General features: G+C 47.1%; 1 protein-coding gene across 1 annotated transcript in view; it reads left to right on the top strand.

Moving 5' to 3' along the window:
- Positions 1–19,451, top strand: part of MEGF6 (multiple EGF-like-domains 6) — a 107,412-nt gene that overhangs the window by 68,615 nt on the left and 19,346 nt on the right. Inside the window, 9 exon segments of the mRNA XM_009320562.1 lie at positions 639–761; positions 10,917–11,042; positions 11,937–12,059; positions 12,454–12,576; positions 14,637–14,774; positions 16,646–16,768; positions 17,642–17,764; positions 18,968–19,135; positions 19,396–19,446. Of these exon segments, the coding sequence (XP_009318837.1) occupies positions 639–761; positions 10,917–11,042; positions 11,937–12,059; positions 12,454–12,576; positions 14,637–14,774; positions 16,646–16,768; positions 17,642–17,764; positions 18,968–19,135; positions 19,396–19,446 (1,098 nt within the window).

The following is a 19,451-nucleotide window of genomic DNA, read 5'->3' as shown; positions in this document are numbered from 1 at the left end:
TACTGAGATGAGAAGCATGACAGTAAAACCTCTCACGTTTGGCACGTGGCTGAGCTCGGTGGAAGCCAGCTTCTGTGCTGCAAGAGGATGAGACCGACTCAGCAGGGCGAGAACACCAGCTGCTGTGGCACTGAGGTGTTGAGCTTTTCGCTGCTTCGCATCGCTCCCCCTCACTCCAGTCTGTAATGCTAGGTGTTTACACTCCAGTCTGTAATGCTAGGTGTTTACACTCCAGTCTGTAATGCTAGGTGTTTACTCTCACCGTTCATGTAAGTATGTAAGTAACAAACGGACTAGCCCAGCCTGTTTTCAACACACACAGAGTAAGGAAGTGTAAAATCTTAATAAATTCATAATCTTAGAGCAAATGGGAAAAGTGGCCGTTGCAAGGTGAACAACATGAGGGATGGTTTATGCCAATTGACAAATAAGATGCTTTTTTCCCCCTGATTGCATGCTTGTCCTTGAAATGTCTTAAATAGCTTAACTGATTAAACATAATGAAATGGCAATCTTGTTCCCTCTGCATTTGTTCCTCAAATCTGGAGTCAGTCAACAGAGGATACGTAATCCTGACTTCAGATACCGTCATGCCCATTCCTCTGAATTTTTTTTCCCTCTTCCCTTTTCTTTTGCAGATGTTGATGAGTGCCAGGTCCACAATGGGGGCTGCCAGCACAGATGTGTGAACACCCTTGGATCTTACTATTGTGAATGCAAGCCAGGCTTTCGCCTGCACACAGATGGCAGGACCTGCATTGGTAAGTCACAGTTTCAAATTTCTCAAGAATCTCTAATTGTTCATAGCCCTTTTTGTACCTGTACATGCGTGGCATTGTACGCAAAACGCTTACATTGGCTTACCCACTCACATCCGTCCTCTGTGCCGGGAATTTGAGAGGACGGCGATGGATTGCCTGTTCCTTTGTTTCTCGGGATCCTGGTCATCCTCCCTAACATGTTTCTATTACTGGGTTCATAACGTTTGCAGTTCTTCGGTGTGGACATGTGGAATTGAGACTTCTTTGCAGTTCCTTAGTTTATTCTGGTTCAGGAGAAGTAACTTCCAGTGCTTTGGTGCTTCTGCTTTTGATACAGGGTGTATCAGATACGGCATTTTCAGAACAAATATGTAAACTAGATTGTGAAAAGGTTCAAGTCAGTCTTCATTTTTAATTCAACTATTTCCCTAGTCCGCATGGTAGGCACTAGGTGTGACAGACAAGTGCAAATAAACGTGGCTGTGTGTGGAACTGTGGCCATAATAATCTCAAAACCCGCTTCCCTGGGATGCTGGTCATGAGTCCATTTGGATGGTGCACGTCCAGACCGTGCAATTCAGATGCCAGGTCTGGCTTGCAGCTGATTTCTGGGCCAATTCCTTGAAATATTGTTGTTTGCCTGCCCCAAACTAGAGGCTCAGAGACACAGGGGTGGAGCTTGGAGTCTGCCTTCCAGCATCTGCCGCTGCTGTTGTTTTTATTAAATCACTTCTCCCTCACAGCTTTATTTGACACATTTTTCCATTTTTTGAGGGATATTTTCATACAAGTGGAAAGAATTCCTGGGCGATGGTATTACAAAGGCCATTTGCTGGTTTTTCTCAGAATATAGTCACATTCCAGACTTTGCTAAAAACAACTGTGTGAGAATGTGTGTTTCAGTTGGGAACGGTGATGTGAGCAGAAAAAAAGCCATCTAAGGAAGCGGTACCCACCGTGCCCAGAGCAGCACAAACTGCACATCTTTCTGCAGCTGCCCCCACTACGTGATGACACTCTCACAAGCACAGCCAGACGTATGCTTAAGGTGCAAGTTCACTGGGCGCCCTATATTTTGCTGGAAAAATCCAGAAGCAAAAGGATTGCAAATAAAGAAAAAAGCCAATCATTCCCAGCCCACTGCTCTAGCACTGAACACGTAAACTTGTGTTCATGGCTATGCATTGCTACTGTTTGCATGTGAGTGTGTATGTGGTCTGTTATCTAATAATTGTCTTTATAACACGGAGTTCTCTTTTTTGTGGTATAGAGTGATTCTGCCACCTCTGCCTCATACAGAATAAAACATGAGCCAGCCATTGGGAAGCTCTGGTGCTCTCAGCAGGGTCAGCCCCAGAACGTGAAACAATTTCCAGAGAAAGTATAAAAGGGATCACTATAGGGAGGAATCTCTCGTTTAAAAGCAATTTCCATCCTTTGCTTTCGTTCTTCAGGCTTACCTGCTCGTGTGGCTGCGATGTGCAGAGCATTTCTGCCGGGATCTGGGCAGGCAGGGCTTCCCTGCTCCATGCTGCTTGTGCTGAGCGCTGCAAACCTGCTTTGCATTAAACTTCTGAGCAAGTATTTGCCATAATGTGCACAGCGTTGGAATTCATCTGCCAAAATTAAGGGGTCTCTATTCATGAAACCTGATCTACTACGGGAGTAACTTGGGCAGTTTCTGGAAGCTCTGGGGAGCGGAGCTGGCGGGATCACTGTTAGTTCGGCGGTGCCTGTACCCCTGTGATCCACAAAGTACACGGGAAAGTAGATGCAGACCAGGCAGGGCGAGTAAAAACTCTTGCTACATAATTGTCCAATACTGTTTCTAAAATAACAACAGAGCAGACCTAAAAATCTGGCTTTCTTGCTTCAGGACTGGTGGCTTTTGTTCTTTACACTTTTGTGACAGAAATGTGCATATATATGTGTATATATATCACGCCTTCATAATAGCTCTATACTAACCTATTGCGCCAGTTGTGCAGAGGGGTGGAAGTAAACTTATTTTTCTTGTAAAAGCTCAGAACAGAGCACAGACTTGGAGGTTACTCCTCTGCCAGTGTTTACGGCTGCCCTCTATGCACCCATGGACGTAAGGTTGCCTTGTGCCACGGGTGCCCACGTGCCACGACTGCCCCGTTTGATGCCTGTTTCCTGGTGGACAGATTTCTGCCCCTATGGATTCTGCGTGGTGGTTCTTGGTGCCGGAACCCAGCAGCTGTCCTCCCTGCGTCTGCTGGCTGCACGGCAGCAGCCATGTGCAGCGGCTCAGCGTGACGTGGTTTGAGTTTACAAAACTGTGATTTGTGTAAATACAGGCTATTTGTGCCCTTGGCACAAGCCCACCCCACAACAGAGCCCAGGCAAGGGAAGCACCTCGGCTGGTGACAGCAGGGAGGCCACCGAGGGGATGCTCTCGCCCCGGGTTTGGTCGTTGCAGTGGGATGCGCTCTCCCGTTCATTGCCTTCGCTGATGCTCGGAGGGCGAGCCCACGAGCCTGGCAGCAGCGTGTGGTCTGGCCGGGCAGCTTTCCATGGGTCACTTCGTAGTAATCCCGGGCCCTTGAGTGTGTGCTCGCTTTCTGTGCTGTTTTCACAAGTACATGCAAGTGGTTCTTTTCTTCAGTGCTCGATCTATGTAAATATTTACACTGCAAAGGCAGAGGCTTTGCTCCAACTTGATCTTGGAAATCACACGGTTTTTATTAAGCCAGCATTCTTGACAAGAGTTACCAGGCAGCAATCGTGGGGCGCGGGCAGCATGCAGGCAGCAGCAGCAAAGGCAGGAGGCCTCACTCAACACGCCCTCCCTTCACGCTTCCATTTTTGTGTTTCAGGAGTGCTTTCCCAGCGCTGCTGGGGAAGAGGAGAGGATTTTCCTCTCGCTAAATGCCGAGCTTAAGGCCAGCTGTAACAGGAAGGTAGAGCAACACGACCGAGTGGTGGAAAGCAGCGCAAGTGCCTGCCAAAGCCGTGGGGGTGCTGGGGGGACCCGTAGCGGGGTGTCCCCCGGAGCAGAGCAGCTCTTCAGTGCCTTGGAGGCTGAGTGAGGGCGGCATAGAAAGGAGAGGCGATAGCCTCTCGTGGTTGTGGTGGACGGCAACGCTAGAGCTGTAGCATGATGCTGAGCAGGTCAGAGTAGATGTGTTTGTCTGGGCAAGTAACCTCCGTTGCAAGAAAGCAGAGCAGAGACGTTGCAGTGCCTGGCAGCTGCTTTCTCGGGCTGAAGGGAGCAAGAGGTGGTGGGTTTTGCTCAGGAAGACCTGAGCCACGTTTCTTCACTCCTGTGAAGTTTCAGGCACTGACTTGACTTCAAACATGATTTTTTTCCCCCCCTGTGTGGTTCTGAGGGATTAGGTCAACTGGTAAAAGCTCTGTTTCTCTTCAAAGTCAGGATATCCTCTAGTTTTGCTGGACAGGTAAGATTCAGTGCTGCTATAACAGCAAAAAATTGCCACTAAATAAAAGGAATCAGATAGGAATAAAGAGAACTGGAGACGGCGAGACTCTCCCATCCATTCCCCTCCGCTCCAGAAGTGCTCTGCCCTTAGAGGCAGGGGAAGTGGCTGCTGGTGATCTGAGCCAGGGCTGCGGGGAGGCTTGCAGCTTAGAGCTGGGTCAAGCATGGAGATGGGCTTTAGGCAGCTACTGGCAGCCCCAGTGAGCAGCAACGCAGGCCAGAAAGCATTTTAGAGACAGAAAAAGACTATTGCCATGAAGTTTCTAGTTAAGGTCTGTAAAACCATGGATCTAATTCTTTAAATGTTTTCCAATCGCCACAAAACCCACAAAGGCTTCAATTAATCAGCAGCACTGCCTGAAGCGGGGACCTCCAGAATTCCCCTGCGGAGGCTGGTGGCTGTTAACCCCGGCAGTGCAGGACTGGGCGAGGAGCTCAGCTCCTGGGGGGTGGACTCGGGGTGATCAGTCCTTTTCTACCCTCTGGCTGAACTATTATTCCAAGCTTGGGATGGAAAGTCGACGCCTATTTTATTCCTGAAGAATTTAAAAGAATTGGAAAACAGATAAAATCTTTTGCTACTTTCTTTTGATGGCTTTGCACCCTTGGTAGTTGTTCGCACCTTTGTGCTTAGTATTGCAGATGATAAAGCAAGGCACAACGCAGGGAAAAATCAGCAAAAGTTTTCAGAAGCTACTTAGGCACCTTTAAAAGCAATTTCTTATGAAGTGTATTGCAGTTCCAGATAAAGAGCTGCTTAGATTAGCACTTGTGTTTTGTAGGATTGGAAGAAATATTTTGCCTTTAAAAGCATTTTTTGTTGAGGGTGTTGGTACCTTTCACGGCATAAGCAGAGCTTGGCTGTATGCACAGTCCAACAGGGGATTCTTAAATCTCATCTTTGGCATTGCCTGGAGAATCACGGGCAGTCAATGACAGCAGACTGCCGGTGTCCCCTCACGCTGACACCTCGGGATCCCTTCCTTCACTAGAGCTACGTCTGCCCCTATCAATCACGGGAGCGAGGGGATCCAAAAGCCTCCCAGTGATTCCTGTGGTGCAGGAGTGGGACAAAAGCTTACGGCCAAGGCCAAGCTTTCAGCTTGAGGCTGTGATGTGAGAAAGCTGGGGTATCGGGAGCCTGCCGTGGGCTGCATCCCAGAGATGCGCCTAGGCGACCAAAGAGGCCGAGGCAGCTCTCCGGGGTCAGTTTGTACCTGGAACTGCTCTGATGGCTGTAGCTCAGGAGAGCACAAAAAATGGCTTAAAGCCACCTTCCTGTGTCTCGCAGCAACTCTCAACCATTGTTGATGCTTTGGGTAATCTGCAGCTCAGTTGTGCAAGATTCTTTTATTGCGTCTTTGTTGTTCGAATAGAGCAAGTCACTGATGATTTTAATACAGAAGGGAGGGGGGAAGGAGCAGACATTTCTATTGAAAGTGAAACAGAACAAAAAGAGTCATTGGACGTCCTGAAATTACCTCTTTCTTTATCAGAACCACATGGGCAGAAGGCAGGAAGCTGTCATCTTCAGGTCCTTCTCCACTGTTTCAGCAGAGGGATGAAATCCAGTCCAAGGCAAAGAATTTAATCTGAGCCAATTGCTTTTGTTGGCCTGCAGTGTAGAGAGATGGTCTGTATTAACACACAACATGTTTCTGGAAATTGTCTGAGGTTAGAATAAATCAGTTTGGGATTACATGATGTATCCCTATTTATATTAAGAGTACTTCAAATGAAGAAATCTCAAATATAGCAGCGATTTATATAGCGAACAGAAGGACTATGCTGTGAAGGTTTGTGTGGGCTTGAACTATGTGCACAGAGGGTAATTGCCCATATGTGTGTTGTAGAGGTTTTCAATTTGCATGCACTGTACAGACAACTTGCACGTTTTAGAAAATTTGACCTTTTCTTTGTCCAGTGGCACGTTTCTCAGCTGTTTCTTAGAATCGATGGTTTTGTGTGATGCTGCAAAAGGGAATGTCATGCTCAATTCTAGTTACAGCTGCTTACGATTACTTTTAAAGTATTAGCTCACTGCTTCCGATGGCAAATTACTTGGATCTGAAGGAAAGGTGATATAGATGGGAAAGAGGAGAAGTTAGAGTGGAGGACCCCGAGTCAAAGCAAGCGAAGTGTTACCACCACCTCGCTGCAGTGCGAGGTTACCATCCAGGTTCACAAGGCAGCTAAACAAACACACGCACACCTTCAGCGCTGCCGCGCTGGCCTCTGCCGCGGAGCTTTGGGGCGACCGGGGAGAGACGCAGAGGGAGCGATCGCTGATGGCGTGAGGTGAGTAACGGCCCCCGGGCTGAGCGAGGGGCACTGCTCGGCTCCCAGGAGGTTGCAGTGTAGCTACAGGGGCTGAGTTCAGCTCCTCCCAGTTCACGAAGGTCAGCTGGAGGGTGCAGAGATCGGGTAGCTCTGTTATTAAATCGACTCCTGTGTTAGGCTGCTACTTCGCAGACCCTCTTCCTGTGTGGAACCAGTAGTAACAATGTCCTTTTCATCCCTTTTTATCCGTTTCCCAGGCCCAAGAGGGTCAGAATCTAGGAGCTAGCATCTTTCAGCAGCACTGCACTCCCTTCAGACAGAGGGGATGGAAGTAACATCCCTCTTGCAGACGATGAAATATCATCTGTGGAAAATCTGTCTGAGCTTTAATTACAAAAATCTGTGTGATGTACAAGATGACACTGGATTTGGCAACGTTGTCACAGAAACATTAAGCTAGGAAAAGCAGCTGGGAATGGAAATATTTTTAGAGTGGTTCTGTAAATAGAAAAAAATAAAAAAGCAGTAATTAAAACAAGGCCAGCAGTGAGGTCTAGTGGCTGTTACTCTGCAAGAAGCCAGCTAAGGAGACCCAGAATTAGAAGGCCCCTGCTTTGATGGAAGGACACCCAAAACAATTTTAATGTTTCATTTGTTTCATCTTATTATTTCTGATTCTTAAATTGAATTAGTTCATATCTTAGCAAAACTGGGGTGCTGTACAAGCACCCCTGCCAGTCAGTGCAATGTGGGTGGCTCTGCATGACGCCACAGGACGCAATTGCTTTGCTCATTGCATCGCGTGTGTGCCACCAGTGCTGTATAGCTTACGAGCACCCTATAGCCAGTGATGCCAGCCACTTCTTCCCTGTGCGTAAGTCTCTCGGCAGAGGAGGACTTCTGGTTCCCATTACTTGTAGTGGTCTGGAATGCACCCGCAATGGCTGAGACAACAGCATGCGCCGGCCCCTTCGTCATCGTGTGCAATCGCAGAATGGGGAGGCTCAGATGGGGTTCTTAGTCTTGAAGAGTACATTTGCTAGCAAATAAGCTATACTAAAAGAAACACAAGAGGAAAGAAAATGCTCTGCAAGACCCCTGCGCTCCTGCTGCTTCACCTCTTAGGTTCTCTTAGTGGTCTGCAAACAGCATCGGTTAAGAACTGCATAAGCGGTTCTGGCACTTGGTTGCACTTAAACACCTTGGCCACGGAGGACTCGGTGGAACAGGAACGTGTGTCCTTTTAGTTGGTGCCCGTACCCTACTCAAGCTGCTCGTGGTGGCCAAGCGTTGCCGTGTCCCGTGTGTCAAGTGCCTGAAGTTTCCTCTGCCATTCAGGAGCAGTTTTTGCCACTGCAAAGCTCCGTCACTGCACGGCTACCGCAGGGTATCGGGTGGGTATCATGCCTCAGCACGCAGTTCAGTGCAACCCAGAGAGACATGTTGATCTTCTTGTGTGTAGAAGTAATGCTTTTGGAAAGTCTGCTGTATCCAACCTTACAGGATTTCTGTCTGCTTAAATTTTGTATGATAAAGAAGAACCTGGACTTAGTTTTTTCCACTCTGAAAAGCTGTCTTTTAGAGGTATGCAAGGAGGGCAGTTACTTAGACTGCAAATTCATACAAATAATTGAGTACTGGGAGGTTATTTTAGATGTAAGATGCATTGGCTTGTTATACGTTGGCCCAGTACTTTTCCCATATGAAGGAATGTTTTGGCAGGCACTAGCATTGTTTTACTTCTTTTAGAAAAAAAACACTCCAACAAGCACATTATTTATGGGTATTTTTGAATATATGTTATTAAACACTTTAATTTATCAGAACATTTTAAAATGACCACCCATCTCTGCTAAAGCTTGAGTACTGTAACTCTGACCCGTAACTTTTCAGGAACATTGACTATTTCTGTTGTTTCCTTCCAAATGGATTAAAGGAAACAACGTCAGCACAACTGATAGCTCTTGCTCCAGCCTTATGTTGTGTATGGTGATACTTCAACCCTATTAAGTCACTTTTATTCCCCCAAATGTTGTTTAGTTAATTAGAGGCATACAATGGAAAGTTAGTTTTTAAAAGTTTGAAATGAGAGAGCTCCTCAGCTCTGAGTCAAGGCGTATTTTTTGCAGGGGAAATGTTTGCTGGAAAAGAAAATAATCAAAAAATGAAAAGTTTTGCCTTTTATTTTCCTCCTGTGCCAAATATTTGTTTTTCACTAATATACAAGAGAAGCTTAATCAAATTACTTTCAGTACTTTGTCTATAGAAAATACTCTTCTGAGTACTCAGACGAGGCACTGGCAGAGCAGTGCTGCACACCCACCTATTGCAACGCGTTGGTACCCGACGCCAGCCAGCACAGGCGAGCTGCCTGCAGCCCGCTCGCTCATCTGCGCCCTGGGCACGGGTGTTTGACAGACCCAACTTTCCCTGGGATTCAGAGACCTCGTTAAAAGCAGAGACTTTTACTAGCATATGCTTTCCAGGCTCGCCTGCTTAGCAAAACGCTCGAGGTTGTTGAGGGCACTGTGATTACCTGAAGTGTTAGTTTGTGGAAGAGATGTTTTTCATTAGAGATATTTTTAGCTTTCTTATAAAATTTCTCAGAGGCAGCACATTAGTTTATTGTGGAGTTTGAAAAAATAGGTCAGAAACATGTGAGACCACAACTCATCGTACTGTTCTGCTTATGGAAACCAGGTCTGGGTTTCCCATCCCAGACCGTGGCCAGGTTTTAGCCGTGTCACACCCACACAGCTTTGATGCGCAGCGTGTTGTGCGTTTCACACGTTTGTCTCCTAAGAGGAATAACAGACTTTAAAGGCCAATTTCCCAGTTCCCATAAGGGGCACCTCTCTTTGGAGCAGTCTCTGTTTGAGATGCTCACCGATTAAGGAGTAGGTAGGCTAACTCAGGAGACATGCAACAGTCTAAGAGGAGGCTTTCATCACTTTGGAGGCACGTAATTACCACAAGATGGCTTATCTACCAGAGTCTCCGAATCCCTCTCCAGAAAGTCCTTCCCCACTTTGTTTCTAGCTCAAATTTCTCCTGGATACAAGGAGGTCAGTGGTCCTGGATAGCTGCAGCCTAGTATAAAAATAAGCAGGCAAACTCTGCCCACTTGCTGGTTGCAAGGTGCACACATCTCCAGTTAAACATCATGTCTTTGTTGCTTATCCTGCAGAGAAGTCCCAGATTATAAGAACAGAGAGGGGGGAGGAGAAGGCTATTTTAAGGCTGATTAATGATAGCAAGCTTGTAAAGAGAAGATAGTGCACATGTTTGGTCATAAGATTTGTTTTCTGCCGTAGCCTAGGCAAAACCTTCTGTTTTCTGACTGTTTGAAATCCTTTGGGCAGGAAAGTGCCTTGCGCAAGGCCACACAGAAACGCTGTGGCACGGCCAGGAACACCAGCCAGGAATCTCAATTCCCAGTCCCACCTGCACTTAGGATGAAATCACAGTTCCTGCCAGCGTATCTCCGTACGCTCCGGCTCAGCGACTCTGCTGGTTTACAGCATCAGTTACTTGCAGCGTGGACGAGCACACTCGTCCTAACTTTCATATAGCAATCTCCTAGTTGAAGCACCGAGCTGGGGATTGTTACACCCGACTGAAGTATGGACATGCAGGATGCATCTTAAAACATTTTTCCTTAAGTGTTCCCAGAAGAACTGATGGTACCTGCTGGGCCTTGCCCTGTTGTAATTGGTGTCTTTTACACAGCATGGAGCCAGAAACTTAGTTTTCCATATCATTTTGTTACAGGAAAACCTGAATACACCCGAGTGCAACTCTCTCTGAGCAGTAATTAACCTGAACTAGCTGTGGCATTACACCTGCAGTGACTGTCTTTGAACAAAATTACGAGAATTTCAGCAATAACACAGCACGAGAAGCCAGCCCGCTGACACGGGCACCCTTTGGAGAGGGCTGGCACTTGTTAGGAAGCATGCCATTGTCACTTCTCTCCCATGTAATACAGCAGAGGACCTAGCCCAGACCCCCATGTCCTGGTCTCGCCTCCCAGGAGAGCTGTTGGGAACTTACTGTAGAAAAGAGCAATTTTAAGCTGCTACCTGACACTGTTGAGCCGATCTCACCTTTAAAGAAAAGGGCCCCCATCTCAAGGGGGTCTGCCCAAGGCAGCTGTCTGGCACAGCGGTGGGTGGCCTCTCTCATGCACTGCATACAGAACAGATTTTTGTAGCAACAGCTCACATTTAGCATGCTGCTTGCTTACGAAGTTTGCCATGAACTTCTCGCTTTAGCACAGGTTGAATATGCCCCAATTTTAGATTCTCATTAGCAGTGCTCTGTGTGTGTGTGATTTGCACTGGTGCTGTGCAAGAGACTTATTCAGGTGCCACTATTTTTTGTGATGAACGTTCTGTCTCTTTGCCTCATAGCTGTGAACACATGTGCCCTGAACAACGGTGGCTGTGAACACGACTGCGTGCAGGTGACGCTGGTGCAGCACCAGTGCCAGTGCCGGCACAATTACCAGCTGCGGGAAGACGGCAAACGCTGTGTCTGTGAGTCCCCTTGAGCACGCACGGGAAGCTGAGGAGGCAGAGCTTCGCTTTGGCCTTCTTTTCAGGGGCAGCTGAGAGTTGGGGGGAATAGGGAGCACGCACTTGCACGCTCAGATGTCAAATAGATCAGACTGGGGTGTTTCTCTGCAGTAAAAACTCTGCATGTTATGTTGTTGTGGACATATTCTGCAGCTTATTCTGAAAGGCTAGGAAGAGCTGAAGGAGTGTAGCCAACAAAAATGAAATTGTATCAAGGCACACACTTCTGAGAAAGTGAGGGAACAGCAGCATGTCGCAGCAGGACAGGATCTTCTCCCTCTGCTTGCAGACAGCTTTCTGGCTGACCTGCTCCTGGCTGCAGGAGGGAGAAAAGCTGAAGGGGATACAGAGCAGAAGTTTAATCTTCTCATTCATAGCAGTTGGCATTCAAGAAGTAGGAGGGAAGTCTTTAGCAGTGAAGTTGCTAAGGGAAAAGGAACAACTGGGATATTAAAAATGCAACAGTCAGTAGGGTTTTGTAGCATCTGTCCAGGTCCTGGAGCAGGTCAGAGACTGCAAACCTCTTGATAGAAGCACTTGAAGCAAATTTGCCTAGTACTTGCTGTCATCTCTGTGGAGGGACATGCCCATGCCACGCTTCAGCTGGAAAGGTTTTACTCAGATTAGCGCCTGCCTTTTGCAGGATCTTGCACCATGTAAATCCTCCTGCCTGGATGGAGCAGTAAACAGAGCAGTAGCAGAGATTTTTCATCTCTGGTGGAGAATGATCTTTCACAAATTGCAGACATTTTTGCTAGGCATAACTGCTTGATCCTCTGGTCTCCCACAAGCATAATGCCGATAAGACCTAGGATTAGTATGACATAAGCCTGCCTCTTCTGCTTTGACCTGCAGTGAGGAACCCCTGCACCGAGAGGAACGGGGGCTGCATGCACCGGTGCCACAACCACCGTGGAACAGCCCGCTGCGAGTGCCACCCTGGCTACCGGCTGGCGCCTGACAGTAAGGCCTGTGAAGGTAAGCTCCCTACAGCAAAGCTTTCACGGAGAAAAACAACTGTGTCTCACAGGGTGAAGTAGTGCTCAATCATAGTAACTATCAGCCTTTGTGAATTTAGCAGAGTGATGCACAAGCCTTCCAGAGGGGTGGCATGAAAGCACTCAGTTGACATCTGTCCAAGAGCCCTGCTCGAGTTGTCTGGAACAACACTCAAGTTTCACGTGATCCAATTTCCTAGGAAGCTTTACAGTAATTCTGAACTCTTAACTCTGTTTCTTTGTTGGTCTAGACCCCAGTGAAGAATTTAGGGTGCAAGAAACTGGTGAAAAACTTGAAGAAAGTAACAATTGTCCCTTTGAAAGAATGTTTATGGCTCAACCTGCTTTGCTTATTGATTGCTCATCTCTTGCAGATGTGAATGAATGTCTGACTGGACTAGCCATGTGTGCACACCAGTGTCTCAACACTCGCGGCTCCTTTAAGTGTACCTGTAACCCAGGCTATGAGCTGGGGGCAGACGGCAAGCAATGCTATCGTGAGTACTGCATGCAGACCCCCATCTCAGGCGGGGACGGGAGGTGGGTTTGCTTCTGCAGGCAAGTGTTTGTGCACTGTCCTGCAAATTGGTGGGGCCGAGTTATAGCAATTTCACAAGCAGGTTTGGGGCTGTTTACTCTCCCACCAAGATAAAAACTTTGTCTGATCTTTAAAGTTACCACAAAGCTGGTTTAGGCAATTTATTTGGAGCCATTTGGCTCCAAATAGGCCAAGTTCTGCTCTTGGGGACTTTGTTGGATGAGTTCAGTCAGCTGCAGATGTGTAACTGAAGAAGGAATTGAGCTAGCAAAGTGATTGCATCTGCTCCAATCAAAAAAAGAAATAAACACTATTATGCAAGAACGAGCCAGATCGTCCATACATCTTTGTTCAGCTAATACACATCAGCAGGGATAGTCCAAAGCGGAGCTATCAGCATTTAGCACTAGCAGCCCCCTTACAGATGAAAGCCACCATGGCAATCCCAGTGCCGGCAACTGGTGTTACTGGAAGCCGTGATGCTCTACCTGTGCAGCTGCTGCAGCTCTCGCTGGGAGCCTGCCAAGGGTACGAGGGTAAGGCTTTGCAGACCATAAATGGGTCTTGAAAGGCATCAAACAGAGCAGCGTGAGGAACTAGACTGATGACATGCTATTTGAGAGCCTAAGCATCTACATGCCTTTCATCCTAGGACCATGGTTTATCTCACACTGCATATTCTGTCAAAAAAAAATATCCCATAGCTCAGTTTCATGTGCAACTACGCATTTACCTTCAGCTGTTGGGGTGAAGATGCATGATAGCTAGCAAGGCTTACAGAGGGTTGGATTAGGAAGCCAGGTCTATGCCTGATAAATCTTATCTACCTCCTCACCTAGCACTGTGACAATGCAGAAGGGAAGATTACCCTTTGTGGCCCACAGGTGACAGAAAGCTTAGTTTTATTGCTGCTCAAGTCTTGGTTTTCCAGGTAAGCCCCTGATAAGAGATGCCAGCCCTGGAGGCTCACTTTTGACAGCAGGGACAGTGGAAGCACAAGCCCCACTCATGTCCTGACATGGCTCCTCCAGTTGTTGTGACTCATTGCCATAACCATTGACAATACCTCTATACTTTGGTGCCAACTATAGAATTAAGTAGCCTTCTTGTACAAAAAGTGTTTCTCCCTGCCCCTTCTAGCACGTTTCTTTTATGCAAAATCCTGGTTGTTCTTGGATTAGTAAGAGAAGGAAAGACAGAGGGACTATATCCATGTTCTGAAATCTGGAAGACAGTCTTCCACCATGGCACAGCTTTTGGTTTTAACATGCATGGATCCATTGGGAAGCATCAAGCTCCCCTTCTTTCATCCTCCTTGGGTCTGAACACACTAAAAACTCAAAAAAGTTCTTGAAGGCAGAAATTGTTTTCCTGAGGTTCAGGACTGAGCCAAAGCTCCATGGTGCAAGTTCCTTTTAGTTTAAGAAAGCTTAATTAACTAGACTTAAGTTTACATAAACTTTGCCAAGCTAAGAAGATATATGGCTGCTATTGATGTTTGCGCCTACCATTTTTGACATGTCAGTAACTAATGTTTCTAGCTGTAGGCATCTGGATGTTTCCGTAGTTAGCTGCATTCTGCTCCTGGCATCAGAACAGCTCTATACTCATGAAGACTGAGCCAACTTTTGGCTGGCAGCACATACTGCAGCTTGTCAGGAATGGGAGCAGTTTTGTCTGCAGTCTGGTTCATCTCAGAGATTGTCCAGAGCCTGCTCCACAAGTCTGTCCCTAAGAGGCTACATGGGGCGTTGCCTGGGATCCATCGGTTTATTTTTATACATCGCTTCCTAGCCCAGCAGTGGCCTCTGTGCAAAGCTATTTTCATCCTTTCCCCACTGCAGATCACGCTTCTCCTCAGCAGGGCTGTGCACACAAAAATGCACATGCAAGGAGCTCGGCTGGAAGCTGCTGTGTGGGTGCCTGCCCGAGCGCAGCACTGCGGGAAGGCATGGGCCAGCCAGTACGTACAGATGTGCAGTGCACACTGCAGGATCCTAACCAGTGTGCCTTTTCCAGGGATAGAAATGGAGATTGTGAACAGCTGTGAGGCCAACAATGGTGGCTGTTCCCATACATGCCACCACACCAGCTCTGGCCCAGTCTGTACCTGTAACTTTGGCTATCGGCTTGAAGAGGACCAGAAGACATGCACTGGTAAGGCAAGGGAAATGGTACATTTTTACAAGCACATCTCAAGTAATGATGCATGTTAGCTACTATGTGTATATGCACTACAAACAGGTTAACAAGGCTAGAAACAGATGCAAAGTAAAAGGAGATGAGATATTGCTCTACTTGAAGACATCCTCAAACCTCCACTCAAGACCTACTTGGACAGCAGATGTTGACTTCAGAACTAGTTTTTCCCTGCTGAAACTGATGTAAGGCGGCATTGGCAGATACAGAGACTCACATCTCCGATACCTATAAGCCTACATCTAAAAGGGATGATGCTCAAAATGTACCATCTTGCCTGTTATCTCAAAGGAGGCAGCAGTGTAATTTGAGTAAATGAGTGATGTGGATGAGTCACTAGCTGCAAGCCAAGTGTAGTTCAGCCCTATCCAGTTCTATAAAGTATGTGTTAATGGAGACGTAAGGATAAAGTGCACCTCGAGCTCTGTAAATGCTGTTGAGGCATGCACTTTACATTGCATGAGGCATACATTTACATCTGAGACCCTTGCAGCAAATAACCTAGTCAGAAACCCACTGTAGTGCTCACTAGCCAGACATTTACTGCACCGGTGTGTCAGGCTGTGGTTTACTCCTGTGCTCACGACAGGGCCGTGGCTCAGACTTGCACAGCAAGGCTGGGGGGGTGTTTCCATCCTTCAGGCACTCCAAAGCTGTAAGAAATCCTGGTGCCCTTCCTGCAGGTTAGTTGGAGGGTCTGTGCCTCAGACAGTGCATTGAGGCACTTATATCTAAAGATTTCTCTTTCTATAAAACCAGCAAATAGGAGGTTCCTGGCAAAGAGTAACAGTGTTTAGTGATGTAAAACAGTACTTGCATGTTTCCACACAGTGTAGCATTGCAGTTCACTTACTCAGGAAATAATTATTGAATTTGTTTCTTTGTTCAGTACCACCTTCTTCCTGCAGTTTTCAAGGAGCATGTCTGTCCAGGACATCTGTTAGGAACAGATACACTCCTTAGCAGGCAGCCACAGGCACCCACAGTTGCTTGTGCAAAGGGGAGCAATTCCTCTGCCAGGGGAGAGGAACCCAAAATCCCCAGGACATTTGCTTTCCTCTGTGGCTCTGAGGAAGCTGTAGGAGCTGTCTCCATACAACATTGCAACACGGGAGCAAAAAAGCCAGGACCTGAACTGAAGTCTACTCTGAAAGAACATTATTCCTTTGCATACTACAAAGCCCAGTACACTTTCTGTAGCCCAGCAGTACTATTTCTTTTCCTACCAGATACCTCCTTGGTCTAGCCTCCTCTGGTGGTAGGGGGATGCTTCACAAACCCCACTACTACACAGGCACTGCGGTAATTCCACTTCGTAGTGGACAAATGAAGTCCCATAAATACAAGGGGCTTGAAATTTAAAGCTGCAGGAGCTCTGCTTTCTCCAGGTTATCTGGGTCCATCATTCAGAGACTTCACTCTGAGACAGTTTGAAGGAACCATGCAGTTCTCACCTGTGTCTGTACTCGACATCAGTATTTGTAACAGGGTAAATCCAAAAGCAAGAGTCAGTGTTACAGTTGGAATCACCCCCTATTCATAAGCACACAGAACCTTTATGAACAGTCTCGAACTGAAAATCACAGTTAACTTCCCACAGGCCTCTAGGATTCAGGATTCTTCCCTTGGCTGGGGAGCACATTGCCAAGGATGATCCGTTAACATAAAGCTCACTTATTTCAGAGGAAAGCAAGAATACTAGCTCAGCATTTGGCAGTCAGATCAGTAAAAGCTTACCAGAACTAGTCACAGAGCAATTTTAACAAGACCCGTCACCACTGCAGAGCTAGATGTGTATTAACATCCAGTGCCCTTTGTTTTTTATTTAGATATCAATGAATGTGACAATGGTCCTCACTGTTGTCAACAAGACTGTTACAATTATTCTGGAGGCTACGAGTGTGCCTGCTATGCTGGATACAGGCTCAGCACAGATGGCTGTGGGTGTGATGGTAAGCAGAAACATCTAGCTGGACTCCTGCAAGTAAACCAGCAATGCTGCAGTCCTCAGCCTTGCAGCGTGGCAAGAGAGACACACGGAGCAGGTTCCTCTAATTCTGGTTTTCTGTATTTTGTCAACCTCCTCAGTTTGCTCACTGCTAAGTGAGCTATTCTAACTCTAATAGCACTCAGCTATTCTAACCCATACACTAGTCCGGCACAACTGAAGGGTAGCAATGGGGCTTTTGAACACACCGTATTCAAATCAGGATATCTCAAAGCAAGTTGGTCCAGGTCTGACTCCATTAATTCACAGAAATCATTTTACGTTCAACCCCCGAGGCCAATATTGCCCATCATTTTCACCCAAGAGATATAGGCAAATAAAAGTGTCTGTATAAAATACAGCTAATCAGTGACTAACACAAGCTTTTAATAAAGAGAACAAGAAATTGTCCTACCTGGTTGTGAACAGCCAGGCATTTCTTCCAGTTTCCCCCAGCTCATAGCAGTTTTCCTGTCAGCTCTCTGATGAGTCGGCTTCTTACCATAAAGAATTTGGGGCTTTTTTCCTTCTAATGAGTTGTTCTCACTACCAGAGCTCTCCAATAACATTTCACAGGTGAAACACCAAGTTTACCCACCTGTTTCTACACAACTAGCAACAGATGTGAGCTGAAACCTAGCACATGGTATTTTGAAACCCAGGGCTCTCTGAATCACTTGGGTAGTCTCACTCAGTTTTGAGAGTCAGATGGCTTCACATAACTACCAGAGAGGATGCCATCAGCCTACTTGCTGATCTGTGGACAGAAACGTATCTGGGCCCCTGTCCTGTGCAGAGGGCCTGCTCCCATTACACTGGAGTATCCCATGTTTTCTAGATGTGGATGAGTGCTCTTCAAATAACGGTGGATGTGAACACACATGCCAGAACCAGCTAGGGTCTTTCCAGTGTGGCTGTGAGATTGGATACAAACTGGATGAAGACCGAAGGAGCTGCATCTGTAAGTGCAACGTCTGTGCCGCTGCGCAGTTGAGCAGCAGGCTACCTCCCCCTCGCCCTGCTCTCCCCTGGCATAGCCTCCCCTGCAGAGAACCCAGCCGAGCCAGGACCAGCGCAGGCTGGAGCTCATTAGCCCTGCACAGGACCTTTTCCAGCTTTTTCACAGCAGTTATTACTATTAGCAGTGGAAATGACTGACACCACCAGTGGAAAGCTTTCCCCTGACCAGACCAGTCCTATTTCAGCCATGTTACACAGCACTTTCCAAAGAAATGTAGGGGATTTTGGCACAGCTACACTTGCAGTAGTCTGCAGCGATGACTCCACATTAACCAAAGAACCAGAACCACAGTCACCAGCCTCTACAGTTTTTCCTTATAAGTAGTAATGGATTTTTTTTTTTAAGCAGTAGTGTCTTTATCCCACCACCAAACACAGTGTTACCCAACTCACTTAGTAGGGCAGCCAACACCCAACTCGCTTTATCTGGTGATCCCCAGCAGCATTGCCCAGGTCCCTGGAAAGGCTTTCTGAGGTCTGGACCCAGAAGAGCAGCACTTACTGCCTCCTTGCTCCAGCAAAATGCCTGTGTCTCCTCTGGCCCGTGGCTTTTATAGGCTCTGCCAGCCCCTGCCCTGGCTCCCAAGTGTGCCTGTGCTTAGCTTGATTGCCTGGCTTTTAACCCTTGCCTACCCCGCAAGGGAAGGAAACCTGTAGCTGTAGCTGATAGATACTCTTTCCAAAACGAGAATCAAGCTGAAATGCATTGCTTGATTTTGTTGGATGGGCAGTCTTCTTTAATTTTCCAGAAAAGAATTAACTTACCTGAAAAGAAGCTGAGTGGCTCTGGTCAGAAAAACAGCAGGGCAAAGGTGATGGGGTGAGTCCGAGCTCAGTTACCTGAGAAGCCAGAGCTGTGTGTCGAGGTTAAGATCAAAGTTTGTCCCATAGCTTTTGAAGTCACTTAGCTGGTCCATGCCTGTTCTAGCCAAAACAAACAAGCAAACAAGTTGCAAAAATTTTAGAGGTGTCAATATAGAGAGAGATCAGTGGTGCAGACCATGTCAAATCAGATACACCAACCCTGTACAGATATTTCTGGTTTCCCTTTCTTATTACAGAGGTTCTGTCCTACTATTCACCTTTTAGAGATCTTGTCTCTTTTCCCACTTTGACATTGTCATCTCCGTGACTGCTTCCCCAGCTATAGAGGACCCTGTGGAAGCTCTGGATGGTCGGCACCCTGTTATCCGCCCAATCCCTCATGTTGCAATCCTGAGAGATGAATTTACCCAGCTCTTTAACGATGACTATGAAGAAGAGGAGGAAGAGATGGAAGCAAGAGGAGAGCACACACTTTCAGAAAAATTTGGTGGGCATTTTGCAGCACCGGTAAATGGCATACTTTGCTTGGAAGCCCTCAGAATTAATCACACGTGTTGGGTTTATTTGTGTTTGGTGAGCATACCCACAAGGTTGAGTACCTTTCCTATGTACACAGCACCTGTGTTACAACACAGATGCATTTAGCTTTGCCGCAGTCTGCACACAGGGGGTTTCTCAGCCCAAACTCTCCCAGATGCTGAGGCAGCCTTGGGGAAGGCTTTTCACCCACAGCACCTCTCGTTGCAGTCTGCCTGGAGCGCACGTTCGGCCCCGACCGCAGCCTGAGCTGCGAGGACTGCCAC

This window comes from Pygoscelis adeliae, unplaced genomic scaffold (genome assembly GCF_000699105.1).
Source record: "Pygoscelis adeliae isolate BGI_AS28 unplaced genomic scaffold, ASM69910v1 Scaffold213, whole genome shotgun sequence".
In the NCBI taxonomy this organism is placed as follows: domain Eukaryota; kingdom Metazoa; phylum Chordata; class Aves; order Sphenisciformes; family Spheniscidae; genus Pygoscelis; species Pygoscelis adeliae.
This window is presented reverse-complemented; position numbering and strand designations above follow the sequence as displayed.